This window comes from Sinohyriopsis cumingii, chromosome 18 (assembly GCF_028554795.1).
Source record: "Sinohyriopsis cumingii isolate HCF-2022 chromosome 18, ASM2855479v2, whole genome shotgun sequence".
Taxonomy (NCBI): domain Eukaryota; kingdom Metazoa; phylum Mollusca; class Bivalvia; order Unionida; family Unionidae; genus Sinohyriopsis; species Sinohyriopsis cumingii.
In genome coordinates, this window is record NC_142978.1 from 77006704 (window position 1) to 77031691 (window position 24988).

At 35.0% G+C, this 24988-nt stretch overlaps 1 protein-coding gene across 1 annotated transcript in view; it reads left to right on the forward strand.

The window, feature by feature from the left end:
* Nucleotides 1-7579: 7579 nt before the first annotated feature.
* Nucleotides 7580-24988, forward strand: part of LOC149777025 (GPN-loop GTPase 3-like) — a 28456-nt gene continuing 11047 nt past the window's right edge. Inside the window, exons 1-3 of the mRNA XM_089941791.1 lie at nucleotides 7580-7697; nucleotides 15234-15342; nucleotides 20319-20406. Coding sequence (XP_089797917.1) covers nucleotides 7650-7697; nucleotides 15234-15342; nucleotides 20319-20406 — 245 coding nt within the window. The 5' untranslated portion in view covers nucleotides 7580-7649. The remainder of the gene's footprint in view (nucleotides 7698-15233; nucleotides 15343-20318; nucleotides 20407-24988) is intronic.

Genomic DNA, 24988 nt, shown 5'->3' on the forward strand with positions numbered 1-24988 from the left:
TTGGACTATATCACTATATTGGGATTACTGTAAATTAATTCGATCATATTTTGGATTATATCATTGTGATGCATTAAGACTGTTAGCACATAACCCACATTCCAGGCTATTGCTACATCATTACATTCAACAAATTTTCGGAACACCACTGGAATTCATTCGGAATGCTCTATACTTTCGGTCTTGTTATATAACTTCTAGGCCTATTTGGGATTTCAATAACAAGACTGTAAGTTGTTTTAATTTTTCACTTTGTAATCTAGGGAAATGAATAAACTATTTATTGAATTTTACAAAACTTGTCGGTTTTCGTTTATTTTCTGTTATTTAGTTAAAAACCGTTGAGTCGTAGCAGAAAAAGGGGGGGGGGGGCTCGTCCGAAATATGAATTTCTCTAAGATGCTTCAGAAATTGGTTTTTGAAATTTACATTAACTTTGTTTCGGAATTTCCTTAGTGCGAGGCATTTTAATATAACATGTTTGAGAAGTCTATAGCAAAACCAACACGCTTTCACACTATCGTCTAATGTGGAGAGTTATATTTTAATCATTCCCAGGAAGGATTAGAGTCCTTGTTAAAATGACAAATTGCTTGCCAGACAAATCGCTTTCTGAAGTTAAGGTATTTTAACGAAGCACGAATTTAAAGAAAGTATATATTTTAGTTCAATATGGAAAATAATTTTTCTGATAAAAGATCTTTGAGTTTCCGGTCTCTATCTGGTTCTGATTTGAAAGTAACAGATTGAAAATAAAAATAGAGTTAAGAAAGCTTCGTTGTCAGGAGGTGAAAAGAGAAAGAGAAATGCAAACGAAAATGCAAATTTAGAAAGAGGAAAGTGTGTGTGTGTGTGTGTGTGTGTGTGTGTGTTGGATTTTTAGCATAGTTTTAACAATATTTCAGTCATATCATTACGATGTCTGCATTACGTCAGTCTATTGTGAGGTCTAGCACTGAGGCATCATAACGCAGACATGTAACATCATGCCACCCCCACCCCTGTCACATTATCTTGACACCAGCCCGACCAGAACTAACACTAACCTCTTACTGCTGAGCGCCAGTCTTTGGTTTGACTCGGCCGGGGTTCGAACACGCGAACTCCCGCATCCAAGCCGGACACTATAGCCACCTAGGCCACTAGAGCGGTATGAAAGAGGAAAAGAAAAAGACAAAAGCAATGAAAATGCAAATTCAGAAAGAGGAAAGGGAGAGAAAGAGGTAAAGAAAGAGAAGTACAAATGCAATGAGAAAGAGAAGAAAGAGAAATGCAATTCAAGTTAAAACGAATACATTTGGCAGGCGGAAAGCACTCTTCTCTTCGGCACGAGTTCAGGTTTTGATGTTACCAGAAATATTAGATTGGTATCCCCTTTTAAAAAGAACGACGTGGGTCAATGTTTACCTCATTCTGAGCAAAACTGCTGCAAATTTGAAATGCTCAAGAGAATATGGAACATTATTATTGTAAAGAAAACTGGCAAAGCTAATCAAGTCTATTCTTTATTGTCAATACAACAAAGTGCTAATTATGACGTGGTTAAAAAATATATCTTGAAGGGTTATGAGATGGTACCTGAGGCGTAATGACAAAAGGTTTGATAACTCTAGAAGGAAAATGGATAGACCTATGTCGAATTTGCAAGGGAAAAGTAGTAAATATTTGATAAGTGGTGATAAGCCAAGATGGCTGATTAAGATTATAATAACCTCAGACGGCTCATCTTGGTTGAAGAATTAAAACGTCAATAGCCACCATTGCTGAACAAAAGGTAGAAACTTTAGAAAATAATGCTCGTACAACATCCTTGACTCGCTAAGTTTCATTTATCAATAAATCTTCCTCTTAGTAGATGTTTTGGTTTTAAAAAATGTTATCTCAGTTACATAAGAGTACTTCCAAGTCTCAATCTGGCACAATGTTTAGGACTCAAACATCCGATAAGGCTGATCAGAAATCCTTATCTATTCCTACGTGCACATATTGCATGAAGAAAATGCACGTTATTTCTGATTGTTACGTATTGAAAAATAAGCAACAGAATAAAGGCAGACCTATTCCAAATACTCTTATTTGAGTCAAACAAAACTCCAGTCTGATTTTAATATGGGGAATTATAAACCATTCCTGTCGAAAAGGTTCTATATCACCATATGGTGATTCTGCCAAACAAATACTATTTAAATATTAAGGGACATGGGAGTTTCTCAGAGTCTTTTATTATCGGGCACTTTGCCTTATCGTCTTCTTCTAATGAAATTGTTCTAATTCAGGGAGTAGAGTGAGGCTTTGTTAATGTTCCTCTCCATTGTGTAAATTTGTCTTCAGACTTATTCTTAGGACTAGTGATAGGCAGCAAAAGTTACGTCCTTACCCATCGAGGGTACTTTCTTATTATTGATCTACCTGGAGGTAAAGTTGTGGTTAATTCACTTGTGACTGTCAGGCCTCGTTTGAATACAAATATTGATCCTGTTGAGAATTAAATCTCTGCTCTAAGCCCTGCTTTTGCAGTTACTAAAGCTAAGGCAAAAAGAGCTCTTGAAAATGACGTTGATCAGGAAATTGTACCTTTAGCTGACACATTTATTGGCCAGTCCTTTGATTAGGTCACTTTCGCTCCTGGTATGGATCAATCAAGAGTTATTGACCACCATGATCCTCTTATTACTACTCATTCTCTCAATTATAATCATGGTTGACAAAAGACAATCACTCGTTGTCGAACAAGATCTAGATCTTGAGATTTCCTGGTTGTTTCAGACGGCTGTAATCGAAACTGAAGTCCACAAGAACGTGTTTGTTATTTTGTGAAAATGAAGTCCTTATAAGAAAATTGAGACCACCTAATGTACCCTATGGTGACGAATGTTCAGTGAACTATCAATTTGTTGTTCCTAAGTCTTATCGACAGGGAATTCATAACCTAGCCTATGAAACTCCCTTGGATGGTCATTTATGAGTCAGTAAGACCTATCAAAAGAATTTAAAAATTGTATTGTCCAAAAATTAAAAGTCGTTTTTGTAAATATTATAGAAATTGTCACACTTGTCAAATGGTTAGAAAATCCAATCAGAAGAAACTTATATCTCATCTACAACCTATCCCGCCATTTGACGAACCATTTTGCGGAATAATGGTAGAATGTGACGGTCACTTACTTTAAAGCAAGCAGGCAACCATACTCGTTGACCATAACGTGTGCGTTGAGGAACATTGCAATGAAAAACATATTAGAAACTTTGACAAAGATTTTTTAAACACTTTTTTTTTTGCCTTCGAAATCTGTCAGATTTGATACAGGGTCACATCTTATGTATGGAATTTTCCAGCAAGTTATGTATGAATTATGCAGTCAACAGTTATTGCTTCTGATTATCACACTGAAAGTCAAAGAACTTTATAAAGATTTCATCAAACTTTTAAGAATATGATTCGGCCATATTGATTTGATTCAATGAAAGACTGGGACAATGGTGTTCATTTGTTGTTGTTTTCTGTTTTGAGAATCAGTTAAAGAATCTTTAGGTTTAAGTCTTTTTTCACTAGTTTTTGGACATACTGTCCAGTGGACCATTGAAGTTATTAAAAGAGAAACATATTTCAACCAGCGATTCAGAAATTAATCGTTTGACTGATTTCTAATACATATTCTCAACGGCTTGTGAAATATCGCGAACTAATTTTTTAGCTACACAGTCAAAAATAAAATTAAGGTATGACAAAAATACAAAGGAAAGGAGTTTTCATCATGGTCATAATGTTCTATCTCTCTTATCCATACTTCAAAATTCTCTTCCGGCTAAGTATTATGGTCCTTATACAATTGAAAAGAAAGTAAGTGCCTTAAACTGAATTAATTACACTCGTGGAAGGCGCAAACAGAAACAACCTTGCCATATAATATTCGAGGGGTATGTTGACAGAAATAACACTGTTAATCATTCGATCAATTTAGTTGTGCTTATCCTAAACCACGAGTATTTACATGATGGAACGTAATCTGTCAGTTGTGACTTTGGTGTAACCAAGTCTTCGGAATTCAGAAATACTGAACAATCTGGACCAGAAACTTTCGCATCTGCTGCCACAAGAAAAGAGTGAACTAAAACAGACATTATTTTAACAAGAACACTTGTTTCCCTTTGTTCCAACGCGAACGAATAAAATCTACCATGAAGATGATTCTACACCTGCGAAGCAATATTCTTATATGATGTATCTATCTTCTCAAACAGGAATGCTTGAGAGAAAAAAAAAAGAAATTTAATATTTCCTAGAGAATACTTACGCATGTGTACGGACTATAGAGAATGAATAGTGTCGCCAAAACAGATTCATTTCCAGTCCCAAGAATCAATGACTGCACTGACAACATTAGAAGTGCAAAATATGTCTCTAATTTTGAAATTTTGAAAGGGTTCTGGCTAATTCCACTCACGGAAGGAGAAAAGGACACTTCCATTTGCAACAACAGATGGACTCAATCAATATAAAGTGGTGCCAGTAGTTATATGTGTCACGTGAGGGCAGCCATAGGAATAACATTAATCCTTTTATTTTATGTAGTATTTGCCACTTGGGGGCAAAACGGGAAATCCTATGTTATATTTCTTAATAGGGTTAACAATGGAATGGATTGATGGGGAAGAAAGTTTAATGAGGCAAATGGTAACAGTGTTGCAAGTGATTGAACTCATTTTCGGGTGAAATAGCAACAGTGTAGCAGTTAATCTCAATAGCCACCACGGTACCAGCAATACATTATTGTTTGTTAAAAATTCATAAGATCACCAAGCCATTCTTGTCCCATGATAGTGTGCGATTCGTTACGTAATTACGACTTTTGTACTATGTTGGTCTAAGCGGACATGCCATTGTAAGAGATCGCACGTGTTATGACGTTATGACGTAGTTTTAAATGGAGTGTAGGCAATCATGTCCATACAAGTTTTTGTACCTATTATAGAGTTTTAATGGAGTGTCAGTAATCATGCTCTAGTACGAGATGGTATCAATTATAAATTCTTTTTAAATGGAGTGTCGGTAATTATGTCCTTGGATGCGTTGTAAAGTCGTTCTAAACTGAGTGTCGGAAATTATGCCTTTGTAAGAGATCGTATCTGTTATAAAGTCATTCTAAATGGAGTGTCAGTAATTATGCCATTGTAAGATTGTACCTGTTATAAAGTTGTTTTAAAATGAGTGTTGGTAATTATGCCCTTGTAAGAGATCGAACCAGTTATAAAAGTCGTTTTAAATGGAGTGTCGGTAAATGTGTCAATGTAAGAGATCGTACCTGTTATGAAGTCGTTTTACAAGGAGTGTCACTAATCGTGCTATGTTTTCGTCTAACTTAAGATTATTGTCCATATTCAAAATATGAACCGTAAAAGAGCTGAAGTTAAAATTAGGATGACTAATGCAGTGAAAGATAGTAAATTCCCCATTTTAGATGTTGTTCGTCTTTTAAGTTCGATGATGACCTTAACAACACTAACTGGTTTGGTTTCTGAGTACGTGAGTGACTCATCAAGCTAATATATGCATCGAACTGTTTGACAGGAGTTGCCGTTTGGGTTTGCTTGAACAACGGGGACGTCCTGCAGTTCTGAGATTTCCGCTTCCCACTCTTTTGTACTGCCTCTGCAATTCTTCTCCTTTCATAGCTCCAGTAGGGACGAAATTCCAAGAGAAGCGATCCTGTGTGAGATATTGCCAAGACCCAGGGTCAGTGTTGAAGTGTTTCAGGGATACCTTGAGGGACTCTTTGAAGCATTTCTTCTGACAACCCTGAGATTGCTGTCCCTCATTCAGTTCTCCACAGATCTTTGTTAGTCGCTCTTCTGACATGATGGTGACGTCGCCTGCTCATCGCAACCGTGATTTCATTAGCATGACGTGGATGCTTGGAATGCCTACCTGTGTGAAAACCTCAACGTCTGGGTCCCTGTCCTGCCATCTTATCATTTTCTCGGCAGCACGTGCAAAAATGAAGACACTCGCCGATTCTCTACACATTCACTGATCGTGAGGCTTTGCCATATATTTCTCTTATCTCCTTATCAAATTTAGAAAGGAAATCTATCTGAACTCCAAGCAGCTAGAAAGTGTAATCACGTTCAATTTCAGTGTTCCCAGTGATAAATATTAACAATCATACTGATTTTTTTCCCCAGATGCAACTGGCCTGGAGTCCTACGGTGGTTTGGGAACACACGTGTTAAGTACTGGTCCACTGGAGGCTTTGGACAGGGTTTAAAACCCCGTTATTGACAGACCCTTTTGAAAGTGAATATCCGTCGGAATAAGACCAGACACCTGAAAATGTTGGTTAGAAATAATTAGGATTTTTACCATAGGTGTCATATCTCATTTTACTGCATTTACTGGATTTAAGACTTTGTGTTCCTGGTAAGAATGTTGGCCAAATTAGTTGTACTCTGTGCTACACACTGAAAAAGACACCCCCATCCAGATTTTGTTTCGAAAATATACGACCCCCTTTAACGCATAGCTAAATGTTAAAACATCCCACCGCCATCTATTCAGTTTGCCACTGAGCCACGTCTATTAAACCTTATCATAATTCCATTCAAATATAATTTTACTTTCTCACTATGAATGCACCTATTATCATCAATGGTAAATGGGTTTTAACACTGCAAGTAAGCGTAGAGTATATTATATTCATGTAAACTGACCTCACTGCATTTATTATTTAAAGAGAGGTTATAAATTGCTGGGTACGTGAATATCTTAAATGTTCATTGGCCAGCCATTACGCGTGTTGTGTATTTTAACACTGCATGTAATTGGAGAGAGAGAGAGAGAGAGAGAGAGAGAGAGAGAGTCTCTTAAGGTAAAATACTTTTTCTGAATTGATTCATTAAATATAATTTATAAATGGAGATGGGTACGCAGTTTTAGCTCAGAAGCAATATTTTACAACGAGACTAGAAAAGAAACAACATAAAAAACCGAAGAAAAACAACATCATGATTGTAAGCACCATATGCCTGATTGTTGAATGAAACTGCTACATCACTGTTTTACAGTTGGTAAAAAAAGCTCCAACGAGCTAATAATTCTTATTATGTAATGCAACACCGGCTTTAAATACAAAATTGTCCTCAGCACTTTCATTTAACAATATTTTCTTCATTCACCTATATGGACCATTTTCCACAGATTGTCCGAACATCCCCACCACCATCCCATCTCTGGCATTTTAATCCCGTCTCAGGATCTTATGATTTGTATATTAAAGAAAATTTAAGGTTCCCAACTTGTGAAAATTATTCGGGCCTATACGTGCAGCAACAACAGACCCAGTTATGTAGGATAGATAGATTGTTCAGTGTCAGAAAGAGATTGAATATTAAAATTAATGAATTGAACACTAATTTTCAACCTGAGCTTTTTTATAACTCACAGAATAGTAAATACAACTAGATTTTAATAAAGTGAAATATTTTCTATGTGGTAGTATCTTTCTTACAAGTAGGTTTCCTCTGAGTGACTAATGCGGATTTTAATTTAGTTTCCGCGTCTGACTTTCGCATTATGATTCGTGCTGCTACTCTTCATTTTAAAGTTACAATATTGTATTCAACCTCATGTGAGGAGTTTGTTATTGTGAAAAATGCCTCGATACGGTCAGCTAGTGATGGGGCCTGCTGGTAGTGGAAAGGTAAAATTCTTATTACTTTAAGAATAAAATATAAATGTTGAATATAATCTTTAATGATTGCTTTACTACTTGATCAACCAATTATATTGAAGGGTTATCTTTTTTCGAGGGCTCCACTCGTTACTTGTTTTTGATAGCAAGGTTTCTACTAGAAATAGAAATACGCTAAAAATCGAAACACTTTATTTACTTAGTGCATAAATGTGCGCCATTTCAGAGTAGGAACCATCCCCAATAGCTTCATTCACGAGCTCTCAATAGTCACTTACAACAATGCGATGCGATTATCAAACTGATAACTGGTCTTTTCAACGTAGTGCAGGCCTTAGTCCTACAATGTAAGAAATAGCACATGTTGGTTTTGTTTTAGTGGTATGTCTTACTATCAAAATAACGGCTTTATATAGCGTGTTCCGATGTCAACGACATCGGAACAAGTAGTCAAAGTTTCAGGAATATCTCCCACATTGAGCAGCATATATTGACACTCTTCCACTAATTTATGTGTAATTAATATACTTAATGTGCTGTCTTTATCCTGGCGGAATGAAAATATGACACTACCGAATGGACATATTTTCATGTTCCATTGACATACATTTGAATTTGTTGCAATGGGATGGTGGTTGAGGTATGCCGAAATATGTTTAAGTAGGTTCATGTGACGGATATGTTTCTTGAATGAAACGAAACATTGCTTTACAGTTCCAATAGGCATAATATAGTTTTATTTGTTTCGTTAAAGAATAATATTTCAACTTAACCCGATTTTGTCACTTCCAGCTTTCATTGCTTTCCAGTCAACTGAAACATAGGCCAATGAAACTTGAAAACAGGTCCATTTGTTTTGTGAGAATTTGAATTTATTAGAGAAAAGACATCAGAGTAAGTAAAGTCTGACTAAAACATGATGACTTTACTCTGTAGAAAAGCACCATTATTTTAGTTGCCAGTTGTGTGAGATATTCCTGAAAATTTTACTTTTGTTATGATGTTAGTCGACATCAAAACACACTACACAGCTCTGTTAGTTAGGCATTAAGACCCTGACGCCCAAAACATAAATATCAGCATCAAGGTCTTACATGTAAGACTATGCAGGGCTATAAAATCTCTGGATAAAATCCGGATTCTCCAGGATTTTAGCTCCCTTCTCATCATCTTCGGATTTGTAAAAAAGATATCTGCTGATTTCAGGTTCCCGATTTGTGAAAAATTATTAGGGTGTATGTCACAAAGTCAAGCGACATTATTTCATTTTCTGCACAATATTGACACGTTCTTCTAATAAACAAACAGGCCTACCAGATCTCTGGATAAATCGTGATACTAAATAAAAACCTCAAGATTTCTGACCAAAAGACTGGACAGGCCTGGTGTAAATAGATTCAGTATCAGTGTTGTTACAGTTCCTAGCTATAGATGATCAGCATTTTACTTTCATACTTTGCAGCATTGGTCAGGGCATTTTTACCCCTTCAAATGGAAAGCTGTCTGCAGTCATGGAAATATGTTTTACAATGTTCAATAAATTGCAACCAACACCATGCAACATGAATAGAAATACATATTTATTTGAAGGAAAATAATGAAAACAATGTCACTTACCTAGGTCTCAATTGATAGAACATAGATTTGTTTGGTCTTCACAAAAATTATCTTTGCAAGCCAAGGTTCCGATGTGTTAACTCTATCTACACCTTGGCGGATCATACAGATATTTCAGAACATTGTTCTAGTGACATCATTGGATTTCATGAGTTGTCTCCCTTAGTATATAATGCCAACTAACCAATAGCATGTAACAGCAATGTGTTGTACATTGGCTGAAAATGGTGGAGGCAATTTACTTCAAAAGGATACTTTGTAAATTTAACATCGAAAGTATGACCATATACCAGAGAGAAGCCATTACTTGTGTATTTGAAGGAAAGGATATAGTTGTACAAAGATGGACCAGCAGTGGAAAGCTGCTTATTTATTAGTGTATTGCAGTTGTGTGCTCTGCTTGTCTTGATCTTTTGGAACAGTGGTCAAATTTGAACAACTTGTCACAGCAATTGAAATTCACAGACCCGAAGCACCGAAATATCTGAATGATCTGCCAAGGTATAGATAGGGTTAACACATCAGAACCTTGGCTAGCGACAATGAAAATCTATTCAACCTAACACTTTCTCATAGTGCATGTAAATTATTTACATGATCAGTCAAATTCCAATAGGAAAAAGTAATATAGGACAAGTGAAAAAAGAATAAAACAAGTATATGATATATGCACAGAAAACATGTAAATTCTGGCTTTTTAACATTTTACTAGTAATCTCACTCTTGCATGTACTGTATTATAACTTTGGAATGAGTGAAAAATTTTCACACCCAGAGGTCTTGCTAGGATATTAAAACTAGGAGTCCAGGACTCCTATTTTGATAAAAATAGGAGTCGCACCAGCAAAGATTGCAGTCGTATCCCAGAAGCTTATTGGGCATACCTGAAGTGGATAAGTGTTCAGTGGTTGCCATTGAGTTTAAGTTTCCAAATTCTTTACACCACTGACATATAGCTCTTGTCTATCCATCATAATAAGACTAAATTGTCTCAGTTGAAGGAAAAGTCTTATTCCAAGCAACATGCCAGGCATAACGCACTTTCTTACACTTGGTTGCTATTTCCATCCAAACTATCAGTTCTGTAGCAACTTAGCACTTTTCTGAATCTCATTACAATCTTTGTCAATTTGCCTTTTAACCTCAAAATACTTAACCATCTTTGCAAACGGCATTTTGTCTAAGTCTCGACATGTCTTGATTTTGAGATCACACGCACTACTTGTTCTGCTACTCAAATGAACACAATAGTTGTTTTTCTGATGTACTACAGGAACATCTCTGGGCTTTTCTGCCTCTGAATTCAGTCATTGTGAATATCTGCACATTTTCACACCTTTCAGCAGCTAGTCAAGTCTTTGAACTTGCCACCCAGCCAATGCATCATGTTCTTTTGATGTACTGTTATAATGACAATATGCACATCTGGGGATCTTTCAGCCACTGAATTCTCTCATTGTAAATATCAGCACAGCTAAAATGATCAAGTGATCAACACATTTTCCCACCTAGCAGGTGGTTGAAGCAAAACTGGCAAACTTTAGAATTTGCAGCACAGCCATTGCTTGCATATGGTGGAATCCTGCATAAGTGATTTTATGCATCCTGGATACAAAATTGGCATCCAGATATGTGTGATTAAGTGTTTCTGAGACCTCTGATACTGGTTCAATCAAATATAATCACATACAACCCTGTGTCGTAATTATATGAATTGTGATAGCAATAGGTAATAAGTTAATAATTTGCATCAGAATTTCTTAATTAAAAGATTCGTTTGATTATGATTCAAACAATTACAAATCATTATTTTTGCATTTAAATTGATATATACATGAAAAACTTATATTTTTTTTACTTCTGTGTGGTTTTTGGTGTACATGTATTTTGGTTTTTGAGCATATTTTAGAGTCTCTGTCTGAGTTTACTCAGATTAGATATTTGCAGTTGAGGTGGTGGGGGTCAGATCACATTCCTGTTTAAAATGGCTTTATCCAAGGGCTTCCATATGTTACATATATTTAATTTATATTTTGTGCTCTTTCTTGTCCATGGTTGTAAGTTGTAAACAACATGTTTACATAGCAAGAGTTCAAGGTCAGTCTTGTTTACATTTGGTCTAGTTTTTTTGGTTGGAAATCCGCACATTTGTTTATGTTACATGTCAAGCAAAAATGTGTATAATTAGGGATTTGATAAACAAATGATTCATTCCTGTTCCATATTAGTCTACGGGAATCCATAATCAGAGTTTGCAGTTGTGTTGTGATGCTATCATTGAAGAGGAATTATTTATTTAATTTATTCACTGAAGTTACTAAAGTGCTCGTTGACTATTGGACTAACACACTATATTGGATTTTTGTGAACTCGTTCAAAGACATTCTGGATTGTATCATTGTGGTACATCATAATATTCAAGGTTATTTGAATTCACTCAGAACATTCTATATTTTTGGACCTGTGATATAGGACATTGAGGTTTAACTTGCAATAATGTATGTTTCTTATCAATTTTCACTTTGTATTGTAGAAAAATGAAAAACTTGTTTATTTACTTAAATTGTTGGTTTAACTTCCATACCTGTCAACTTTACAAAGGCCAAGTAGAGAGATTGAATGAAAAAAATAGGGAGATTGGGACCTAAAATCAGGAGGTTTATCATAGCATTTTTTAAGCCTCGTTTTCACTAAATATCGAGCGATCTTCCAGATCCAGTATGCGTGAAATTCTCAAAGGATGCAAGGTTTCTACCTGTGATGCACCTTATTTTCTCCCAGGATGTACCCTCTTTCATATGCTGGTCAGCTATTGCCAAACTGCACAATAGCTAAATGTTAGTCTCGAGTAAACTGGCAAGAAAGCCTGTGTGATTAATTAACATTTAATCCTTATTGTTGCAGTTATCTTGTGCAAAGGACTGGCCCTCTGACATAATTCAAAGAGATCATGTTCTACAGTGTGTGTTATATAAGCACCAGCAATTGCAATTGATGCCCTATTTTGTTGTAACTAGTGGTACCTAAATACACAGTCCCAAGCTACATGTACCATACATGTGTCAACTTATTTTCCCACATTATATATTCCTTTTGTATTCTCAACTCGAAAGGCATTTAACATTTTTTGCTAAATTATGTTTATTTTGATGGCACATAAGCTGCATGGTATCACGGTGCCAATTGTTTTTCCTTATACCAAAATGCTAATGTTTTGTGAAATAAATATACTTTCTATCCTACCTCAGCATGCATGTCACACACTGTCATAGAGAACAATGCTAGATTGTCAATTTGACAAGGACAAAACCAGGTACTCCATTGCATTTAAGAGAGATAACTCTGCTGGAACTAGAGAGGGGTAAGAATTATCAGACGCAGTTTCAGCCATGTGTACCACATTTTAAAAAAAATCATAAAAAATACAAAATATGATCTAGATATGAATTAACATAATCTCACATGTTGCCAAGCCCACAACTTTTTTTAAAGCCTAACAGAAAGAATAACTCTTACATAATGCACCAGTCACTGCTAGTGTTGTTGTTTGTTTCTGAATACAATGTTCTTTACACCTTAAGTTCCACCCACCTGGGGTTGTTTAATTGGTTATACCAGATAGGAGTATATGCCCTGGTTGACCTCAGGGCACAGTACAGTACATGTACTGCAATGTGTACTCTGCCTTGAAATGTTTCCAAGTGGAGAAATTCATGTTGTTATGGATTGAGTGCCATTTTTCAACACATGATAGGCTGTTTATGGGAGCCAGTTTATTTGGTGGAGGAAGAATCAGGGAAAACCCCAGGAAGAACCACCAACCCATAGGAAGCTATTGGCAAGCTCTCATATACTCACATTGGCTGAGCCTGAGTCTCAAAACCCACTGAGGCGAGATGGCAGTGATCCGTAGAGGCAAGCAGCATAGACCAAATGGCCATCCATGGCCCACAGCCATAATGGTACCTGGTATCTGGGTCTATACAAATTAAAGTTTTATGTATTATGTAACTTATTAATTTCTTTGAATATTTAAAGTAAAATATTGAAATAGCAAACATTGGCTTTCTCCCTTATGTTTAATTTTATTTTTAGAAAATACTTAATGTTTGTACAAGCAATTATATGGAGTAAATCATGAAAAAGAGGAAAAAGATAACATAAACTGGTAGTTGTTTGTCAGGGCCACTATGCAGAACATCAGAACATGCTTATAACCAAGAACTTGCTTCATGAGTGGAACTGTATTCATTTGAATTTTAAATAAGGCAGCACCCTTCCATCTGTTCAGTAACTAAACCCCGTTTTTATGAAATAAAGAATTCATAGAATTCATTTTGTTTAATGTAACATTTGCGAAATTAAAAAACTCAGTAAGCAAAACCTTTTTTAAAGTTTAATAACTAGTGCCATTTTGCACCTAAATTTTCACTCACATCTTAAATAGTGCATTTGTTGAAACCAGTTTGATTTTTTGTCGAGCCTGTATTAGTGGATATCAAGGGGTCAAGCTAGTCTTGAATTTAAGGGACAACTCACTTCTCGTTTTTGACAGTATAAGGAAGAAGTGAGGGCAAAGCAAAGAAATGTAGTGTGAATGTGTTTGCTTTCATTCCCTTATTTGAATTCTGTCCTCTCTTTCTCAGTATGCTTATTTGCATTTAAAATTGGTTTTAAGCACTAATTTATTTTCAGATAGAAAATTCTGTTTTATGCATTTTTTATAAACACATTTTGAACAAATATAAAAATATCATATTCATAGTCAGTGTACTTGTGCTTGAAACTGTTTATGTTGAACATGACTTGAGAAGAGCACAGTAGACTTTTTAATTAATTTTAACTGATAGGAGTAATTAGATTGTGTGAGGATATTTGCTTGACATGATTTAATAATAGATATATTTCACTGAGTGGGGGAAAAACAGTATTTTCATGAATGGCCAAGTCATGAGTGAAAACATTTACATTTTCACTCACTCAGTGAAATATATGTTACTCGCTCTGAGCAGGCAAATTTTATTTTTGTGTTTAAACTTATTGGCTGGCAAGGTATGCTGTATAACTGATTAAAGTAGCAGATTTCTTACTAGATTCTGTGTGATGCCCACAGTTAACCGTTTATGAACTGCTGTGTATTGTGATTATTCACACAGAAAATATAAACAGTTACACAATTCTCTTTCCTAATTCAAAGTAAAATAGCACATTAAGAAGATTTTTTGTGTGGCCTTGTTTGATTTGAACTTGAGTTGCCTTTGACCTTAGGCAGCTGTCTTTACCACTCAGCCAGGTAAGCATCTAAGAATAACTTCAAATTTCAGGGTTATCTTACTGTCAATGCAGCAGTGAAATTATTTATTGTAATTCATGACCTTGATAAAACAAAGTATAGTAATTGCACTTAAACAAGATTTTTTTTCTTCTTTTGTCTTTACTTTCTGAAAGTTCACTATAAAATGGCTGTTGTAAAGACATTTAAACTAATTGATCACAACCCCTTTAACACCAGCTATTTGATGCATGGAATACATTTCACATTGGACTACAATACTACAATGGAGCTACCTTAAAAGGATGAAGGAGCATCTCAAAAGTAAATTACTGTCACCCAATATTCATATAAAAAACATCACTGGGTGAAGTCATTTTTGCTGTCCTAACAGAAGTAGGTGAAGTTTACATTTTTAGGTGGCAAAGTTTACATTGTTTACGCTATTTAGTCACCACTTTGCCTGGTAACATGATCCCTGATATATAGACATAACAGTAGTTGTTCCACTGGCATCATTGTCAAGAGCTGGTTAGAGTTTTGGTTAATGTTCTTCAGCAATGGTTTGATAGCGATCTTAACATCCAGGCTCCATCTCCTTTCTTGTTTTGAATTTTAAAAAATTTAAACAAGACTTTTTATGGATTATTTTTCAGTCCACCTACTGCAGTAACATGGTAAGGCATTGCGAATGCCTTCGACGGACGGTCCATGTTGTAAATCTTGACCCGGCAGCAGAACATTTTGATTACCCTGTCCTTGTAGGTAAGAACCATTTGAAGAAAAATAAACACAATGCAAATTAAAAGAAACAGGTTAATATGGAAATTAGTTATAAATTGTGCATGGTTGGTTTTAAGTTGTCCCTGTGTGAGGTATGTTTACTTTCCTGTGAGTAGATATTTCATGTAGGTAGTATATGATGGATTGGTAGATTGACTGACACAGGCACAACTCTAGCAATATGTATACACACACACACTCATCCCCACCCCAATGGTTGTTAGTATATGCATACCAGTTGGTTTTGATGCTTGAAAATGTGACCCATTGATGTCATACTTAGGTTTGCATAATTGAATTGAGATTAGATTCTTTTGTGATTATCATTGAAATTTATGATAGATGAAGAAAGAACGAGTTATGACTTAATTAGATTAACTTCTGATTTGTCCATCACGGATGCAGGAGGTCATGGGTTTGTCATACCAAAGACTTGTAAAAATGGTACTAGCAACTGCCTCACTGGCACACAGCAGTAAGAGGTTAGTGTTAGGACCGGTCAGCCTGGTGTCAGTATAATGTGACTGAGTGGGACATGATGCTTCATGACTGTGGCTTGATGCCCCAGTGCTAGACATCACTATAAACTGCCACATTGCAGACATCATAGCAAATTGCTAAAACTATATTAAAAATAAAAATCACATACTCAAATAGATGGAGAAAAATATTATGCAGAATTTACATTTCTAGAATGGACCACGCAGCTGCTTGATCCTTAGATGCGTAAAATTAGTTGTTTTTGTTGATTATAGCTCTCATTGCCATAGATGGATATTATCTCTTTATTTATTTCATTTCTTGATGGTCACTGATAAACCCATATGGTTAACGAATTTCATGTTGACTGAGATCTGTACTCATTCATAGCATGTGTATATTTGTTCACATTATGGTCAGTACATAAGAATGTGAAGCACATACAAAATCACTATTCTACAACAAATTTTATTTAGTTGAATTTTATAGAGTTGAGGACAAATGCTAACCTGCTTCCTGGATTTGATTCTTGCCTCAGTGAACTCAAAGTTTGAACTACAACATCAATTGGTCAGACCTCACTGCAAACGAAAAACTGAAACATACTTAAACACCTGCATTCTTATTAAATAGAGATTCCATATTGTGTTTCAGTCTGTAATGATAATGGCTGTAGCAATCAAGTGCAAATGAAACAAATTAAAGGATTATACACAGATATAGTAAAAACTTTGTCTAACTCTGGTAAATATTTAGGTAGTAAATCCAAACTTGGTCAGCACGTTATACCAGGCTGGAATGACTGTCATTGAAGTGCATGACTTTGCGTGAAATGCCTACCGTATGTGGTGTGCTAATGGTAAATCTTGTCATGGACCTGTCCCTAACCAAATGCACCAATCTAGAGCTCTGTTTATATATGCCCTCAGTTTCTGTAAGAAGGAAGAATTAAAACAGAGCAAACAAGCTTGCAAATAAATCTGAAAATTTGATACCAATGTGAATTCTGGTAGCAAGTAAAACAAAACACTGCGACAACTTCCAGTAGTCTACCAATCTGCATGGATGGCCAAAACAACATGCATCATGTGAAAAATCATTTATTCAGTAGTATTAAAAATGATTCGAATAAAGAGAATGTTCTTTCAGCATTCAATGTTCCTTCCAGTCGTATTGAACTTGTCACATTATCTGAGATCCAACATGCCATAGCTAAACAAAATGAAGGTAAATGTCCAGATCAGTATTTATTATATGTGGAATATTTAAGATTTTCAGATAGTAGACCTTATGTCCTTTTGATAATTTTATTTGTGTGTTTGTACCTAACTTTGTTCCAGTGATTTCACGTAGCTACATTTATCCCGCTACTGAAAGTAAAATTGGTAACCTGACAAAAAAAAAATGATATACCTATAGCTGTTAAACAGTTATTATACTACGATGGTGTGAGGTCATAATCTCTGACAATCAGTTTGGTTTTAAAAAGCAACATTAAACAGGCCTATGCCACTATACCTTTAAGGAAACTCAACTATTAAATAGAACAGAACCTGGCAGCCCCGTGTTTAACACATTTTGTAGATGGTATTAAGGTATTTGATAAGGTCAGTAATTGGATGCTTTTTAAAAAGTTGCTTGATATTCAAATATCTGTCTACATGGTTCATATTTTAGTTAACTGGTGTGTGCATTAGGGAAGTGTAGTATCCAGTTCCTTCCATGTAACCAATTGAGTGAGGCATTTAATATATACATGTACTTAGATGCAGGGTTTGAAACTAATGGATGTCAGTTAGTCCACGACTAATAGTTTTCCATACAGATTAATAAATATGTTTCAATACAAGTCTGCCTAATAAAAAATGAATGCTTGTAATTATTGTAAAGTTTGCCTTTCTCATATCTTTTGATGAATTCCATGACAGAAATGCAGAGAAATAACTTGCTATTTTTAGTTACTGAACTTATTGTAACTCCCTATGTAAATCCAGGTCACCTAGGTAGTTTATATCAAGCATTACATAAATGGTGTGCAAAGCATTGTCGCACTTGTGGCTATTTGTACAAGGTGTGGAAAATCTGTCTCAGTCTCGGAAATGACCTGCATGTGATGAATTTTCTCACCCTCAGACATCAAAGAAACAAAAGATAGCTCTGAGGAGAAGGAGAAGCAGAGTCAAGCTCCGAAATCTGTTAGAAAATTTAAGGACGAGTGGAAAAGTGAACTGACAATTCTGTGATGTACATCCTTGATATTTGAATAATATATAACCTTATTTGTATGGGTATATTTTTGCATATAAAATGATTTGAGGAGTTGATAACAGAATATGTTGAGAAGTTGAAAATATAACAAAGTATAAACTAATCCTCTGTCTGTGTCACATACATAATATGCACACAGTAATACTTAGAAATAGAAACACTTTTACAAAAATCAGATTGTATATTTCCTTCAAAACACTGTACAAGTGTTTCTCATTATTTAGCATGAGACAAGAAGTCTTAAACATCATTTGTTTCCACCAATAATGAGGAATCACAGCTGTGGGCTCATGACTGTACAAAAGGATGGACTCTGGAGAGTTCAGTTTTGACTTCAGATTTTCAGTTTGACTCTTGAGATTATGGGGTCAAGGGCCAACTGACTCTTCAGTTTTGAAATCTACAGAGAACCACGTAGATGGAAGAAATTACTCTTTAAATGTCTTACAAGATTTCATTCTTAACAACACTGGACACAGTTTTAATGTTTTGTACATAAGATACCTGTGATCTTTTATGTTTGAAATACCTTTATTTTATATTTAGGTAATTTAAAACTTTACACATACTGTTTGTGAAGTTTACTGTATATATGATTTATGTGAAGTTTACTGTACATATGATATTTGTGAAATTTTATGTATATATGATTTATGTGAACTTTACTATATATATGATTTATGTGAAATTTGCTTTATGTTGTACATTTTGATTTATGTGAAGTTTACTGTATATGAATGTGTTGTACATACTGATTTATGTGAAGTTTTTTGTACTACTCCCTCGTTATAAATGCAGTGTTGTAATTAAACGTAAAATGCGTCAATCTACTGTAACAGCTATGTCCACGAGTGTTTCACTGAGAACCTAATTAAGATTAAGTGCCTACCATGTTTTGATAACTGACTTTCAGAAGTATTTGTTGTATTGTTGCACTGAATTAAAGATGGCCTCCTTTGTATTATCATGTTAATTATGTCTTTTGAGTCAAATAAAGGAGGTGGAATAAAAGACAATTTATAAGGCATGAAAATCCTACAAACTTAAAATATAGCGGCACCAGTCGTATGTGGGTGAACTTGCTTCATTTGATCAATCGAACACTTATAAATGTTATTGTGTATGTAATGTAAACTACCTTAAATTAACCGACTCTTTTATAACTGTGATCAAAGATAACAAGGCAGCCAAACGAAATGAATACTTCGTAAAATAAAGAGTCTGATTTCACAGATACGGACCATTGTGGGCAAGCTAGTTCCAGAGAATTCTTGAACTGGCACTTAGAGATATCCTCGGGGATGATAAGAAGTTTCATTATTAATTCCAATTAATTAATTCATGACATCAGTGTTATAGTAATTGAGCAATGCAAAAATTGAGCTTCAACGTAGACGATTGTCTCACGAAATAAATGTCGCATGTTTTTTAACAAAAAAAGGAATCTTGTTTGGTGGTGTATCAACATTTAGTCTAGTTCTTGGCTCTATGGACTCCTGATTTGGCAGGATAATATTAAACACCATTACGGGAACCAGACTCATCAAGAAAACAAAAAGCAATGATGTAATACAGATTTTTTTATGCATAATACACGTGATGGTGTTGAAATCAGTTGGAATGATCTTTCATGTTATACATTTTGAAAATAAATGTTATTTAAACAGAATAACGAACAACTTAATTAGAAAAAGCGTGTTATTAAAAATTATTATCGACATGATTGTAAAATGAGGATTCAGTCAATAAACAGCCCAGTTCCCTAATGCCCCCCTCATGGTTTTCTTGACGTTAAAGCGATTTTTTTCTCCAATTTTTGGAGGTCCCTCAGTAACTCGTGCCTCATTTATAGTGCGATCTGTGTTTGTGGACTCCATTGTGCGCGAGTTCTTGAGGGAGAAGTGTAGATGCATGTGTTGTGCATACTGATTTATGTAAAGTTTATTGTATTTGTGTGTGTTGTACATACTGATTTATTTGAAGCTTATTTGTATACACTGATTTATATGAAGTTTATTATATTTGTATGTTGTACATACTGACTTACGTGAAGTTTGCTATCTATGCATATGTTGTATGTACTGATTTATGTCATTCGTTTTATGAAAGTAACAAAGCAGTAATCCCTGTATTAAAATGGTATAATCCATCCATTGATATCTTTATGAGTCTAGACATGGCTACATTTTCCCAAAATATTTTATTTTCAGATATCAGAGAGCTGATTGAAGTAGATGACGCTATGGATGATCAGGACCTGAGATTTGGTCCCAATGGTGGTCTGGTATTTTGTATGGAGTTAGTATTTTGTGCCTCATTCAAAAATTATTTTATCCTCCGATGTTAATTTTAAGATAATTACTTCTTCAGGTAAGGTCAAGGCATCCTACTGGATAATTCCATGCAATGCATAGGTATAGTAAGTCATGTGACAGTTATAAATAAATAAAATAATAATAATAATAATACACCACTCCTTCGATAACTTGCACCATGATAACTCCTGAACCTGATTATAACGTGGGGTCAGTCGTGGATCCCATTTTTTTTGCTAGAAAGTACCAATAATTTGACTCCTGTTTCTTGAACATGAAGAACATCGTGATCAAAATTGGTAAATGAAACCTTGATATATTGCTCATTAAATCAACATTATGAAATTATCAACTTTTAATAAGAAATCGTGTATTTTGTTAAAATTACTTTCCAAACTACATTCTTGGTACACCGTAAATAACAATATATACCAAAATTTTTATCATTAAAATTGGCAGTAACGCCTACATGAGGCAGCAGTATAATAATAAATACCAGTTAAATAAGTTTTTTTATCAAGTGAAATTAGTTATATCTTTTTAGTTAGGTTTAAGTGTAATGATCGTAAATGCGATGTACAGTGTTGTATTCAAACGTGAAATATGTCAATCTACCGTAACAGCTATGACCGCGAGTGTTTCTGTGATAACCCAAGTGCCGATGATGTGTTGATACATAATTTGCTCAAGTATTTGTAGCAGTCATATTGGTATTTGTTGTATTGTTGCACTGAATTTAAAGCTTACCACATTAATTAGTCTTTTGTATCAAATAAAGGGGGTGGAATAAATGAAAAGATAAAAAGGATACAAAGCCAACCTGCATAAGAGCTAGTGATCCCAGTCAAGTGAGAGGTTATCAAACACTGTTATAGTTTTTTTGTGTGTGAATGTAATACAGTAAAAACAGTTAGAGCGACCTCTGCTAAGACCGACCACCTGTCATTTTCTACCACAATCATAATGCACGGATCAATTTTATTATATAAACACTCTGTTATGAGGGACTACCTGCTGAATGCAACCAACAACCATGATGTCTTGTCAAAATATGCATTTCGACACTGTCATGAATGACAGCATTGCATAAAGACATTGACACCACTGACCTTGACCTAATTCTTTGTAAACACGAGAGCTCAGGATACATGTAGTATGTAAAGTGTACATTAAATTACACTACAGTTGAACAACCATATAGCGAGATAAACACCACTAACGATCATTTAATCCTTTGTAACAATGACCACATAAATAGTAAAAATTGTTCTAATAAGGTATGTTTTTAAAAATTGGCTAGCTACCAGTTTTGTGAAATTCTAGCGTATAGTTTCATTTGTAAACTGCAGTAAACCAGACTAAAGTAAATGTCACTAACCACCATTGTATTACCGAAGTCATGTGAATAGCCAGTAAGATTAACCATTTTTGCATCAAAAGGAGCAATGATGGTCATACGCAGTCAATTTAGAGGTTTGTATTTTTTCTTTATCTTTGTGAAAACCCACACAATGCCGATAGTCCTAATGTCCCAGTGAGAAATCTTTTGAAAGGGCTTCAGTGTAGGTTGAGTACATCGTCTTTCCAGTTAATCCATAATGCCTGGGGGGTGAATGAGCCCTTTGTCTTTAATACAAAGCCACCATTTGTTCACCCAGGTGCAGATGGTCGCATCTTTTGTTTATCAAGCTATAACGCTGGTGATTTAAACTTCATCTCAAAATAAATGTATTGTTTCTTGAGTTAATTATGTCGTTTGGTTTCATTCATTGGTACATAATATATATTTATTCCACATTTCCCCAAAACCTGATCAAAACTGAAATACATCTAGTCGTTATTACTTCAACACTAATAACAATGGCAGAACCTCCAATGAAAGAAAGAAAAATTCTAACACTGGAAGAAAAATTAATGTAATTGAAAGAAGTGAACAATGGGAGACTGCTCGCAAAATAGCAGCCAGGTAAATCAGGTACTTCTCCAACTGTGGACAGTGATGGTAACAATGAGTCATCTGTTGGTGCAATTCTGCCTCGTTATTTCACATTCTACAGTCATAGAACGTTTAAATGAGATTAAAGAGTATGTTTTACAACATGGCAATCCCAAAATTTTGCTTCTTTGCTCAGAAATGGAGATATATGTTCAGACCAAACAGCTGAGTAAAAAATGTCAACAAAGAAGTATAATGGATTTCTTAAAGAAAAGTGATTAAGTGCATAGAATAAGATATATACATCATAGCTAACTGTGCAGTTTTTGTTACATTTGAAACGACTCTAAAATGTAAAGTTATTTTATGAATAGTATAAATATTACCTTTGTTTTCACAAAACATGTACATGTACTAATATATATACATATTCATGCGATGTTCAAATATAAATTTGATTTACATTGCTTGAAAATGTATATCTTTATTATATAAAGTTATTTTGAGAGGAATGCATGCAATATTTAACAAGATTTATGAATAAAGGATATGATACATGTACAGTGAGTATGGGTATTTTTTCTTGTTCAACAGTGCTAACTATTGGCCCTAGAAACCAGTCCATTTTCACACGCCTCTTATGAGAGACCACCTGTCTTAACACATTAACCCCTGGAGCTTTTTGTCATTTTTGCCTGAAAATCAAGTAGGAAACACATTTTGAAAGCTATTTCTGAATAGACTCAAAAACACCAAATCCCCAGTCATCTTTCAATAAGATACTGCCTAGTTGTGCAAGAAACATCATTTTTCATTGGCTATTTGACTCGCGCATGAGCAGAAGGATAAAAGTTGGAATTCATATTTTTTTAATTTATTTTTTTGCTGAAGGAGCCATTATTTTTGTATGGAGACCACTCTTTATTCCAAATGCCCATCTTATCCTACTTTTTGCAAAGGCTCATCTGTCTGTTTGCAGTTCATACCAGTTTGCCTTAGATCTGAGACCAAACAGTCTAAAATCCGGACACAAAATCGGATTCCAACCACAGGCGAATTTTGGGGTTTAAAAAAGTCGGGTCCAAAATATGAGGCTTTTTAATCTGTATTTTGTAGTGCAACTAGATATTCCAGATTATTTTGGTATCATTGTAGAGCTACATCTGTCTACCTTTCTATAATACCACCCACTTTAGTGTATCTTGCATGACCATGACACTACAGAGCTCGGCAGTAGGCTACTACCTCCAGCCCCATAAAGTCATCGCTATGGGTTAATGTGTTAACAGACTGCTTTTGGTTGGCAGAAGGGGCAGTCTCTCATAACAGGTTTTACTGTATAATTAAACTACCTTCAATCAGCATACTCATTCACAACTGTGATCAAAGATAGCAAACGAAATGAGTATTTGATGACATAACATTATGTTTCACAGATACATTTTATTAATGAGAAGCTAGTTTCAGAGTTTATAGTTAATTTGTAATTATTGAATTGGCAGTCAGAGATTTCCTCACGGATGAGAAATTTCACTATTACTAATAGAACAATCAAAAAATTCCTTTCGATGATGATGGCTGTTTTGCGAACTAAGTATTCTGTTTGTTGTTTTTTGTGTTCTTTTTTTTATATAATGAAAGGAATCTTGTTTGATTGTGAATTTGAATCAGTAAGTAGTCTGGTACCCTGATTAGTATGCTCTTGCATTGCATTCCACTCTCGTAGAGAGCAAAGCAGCGAGCATACTGATTAGGGAACCAGACTACTCAACAACAACATAAAACAGTGATGTAATACACAATGTTTTCGCGTACACATGATGGCTGTTGAAACCATTTGGAATATTGTTAATGATCTTGTAGTGGTTGGGCATCAGGAAAATAAAGTCATATTTTATACATAAAAACAAATAACTTTGTTAGAAAATGTGCTTTATTGAAAATTATTACCAACGCAACAAGTAATCAGCCATTAAACACCATTTTGCCCCCCCCCCCCCCCTTAACGGTTTTAACTATGTCCAGCGAGGATGGCATCATTTCATATTGTTATTGAGGTCCGGCAATAACTCGCTCTCTCACTTGTAGTGTAGTCGATGTTTTTGGACCCCGTTGTGCGCAAGTTATTGAGGGAGAGGTGTAATAATAATAATACAGGGTACTCTTGGCAAAGGCAGTCTGTTGATCATCCCATTTAATACATAAGTATAGGAAGCCATGACAGTTATATAATAATATTTATAAGGATACTCATGGCCAAGGCTTGATTGCTAGATCATCCCACACAATGCATTGGCATAGGAAGTCACACAGCAGATATATAATAAAGGATACTTGTGACCAAGGCAGCATATATGTTTTAACATGTGAAACCAGATTGATTCTTGAAAAATTGTCCTGCATTTCAGCTTCTTTGGAGATGTGGATTAACTCCAGTCAGTTGGTAATCAGCTTATAGGATGACAATAATCTTGCTTGCATAACGATTATAAGCTATATTTAACAGATGTTTTTGATGCAAATAACGAGAGAGTGCCAGATGAAGAGGTGGTTTCCAGATCTTGGAGCCAAATGAACAGTTATCATTGTTGACACATAGTAGCATATATACTCATGTACAAGTCTGATC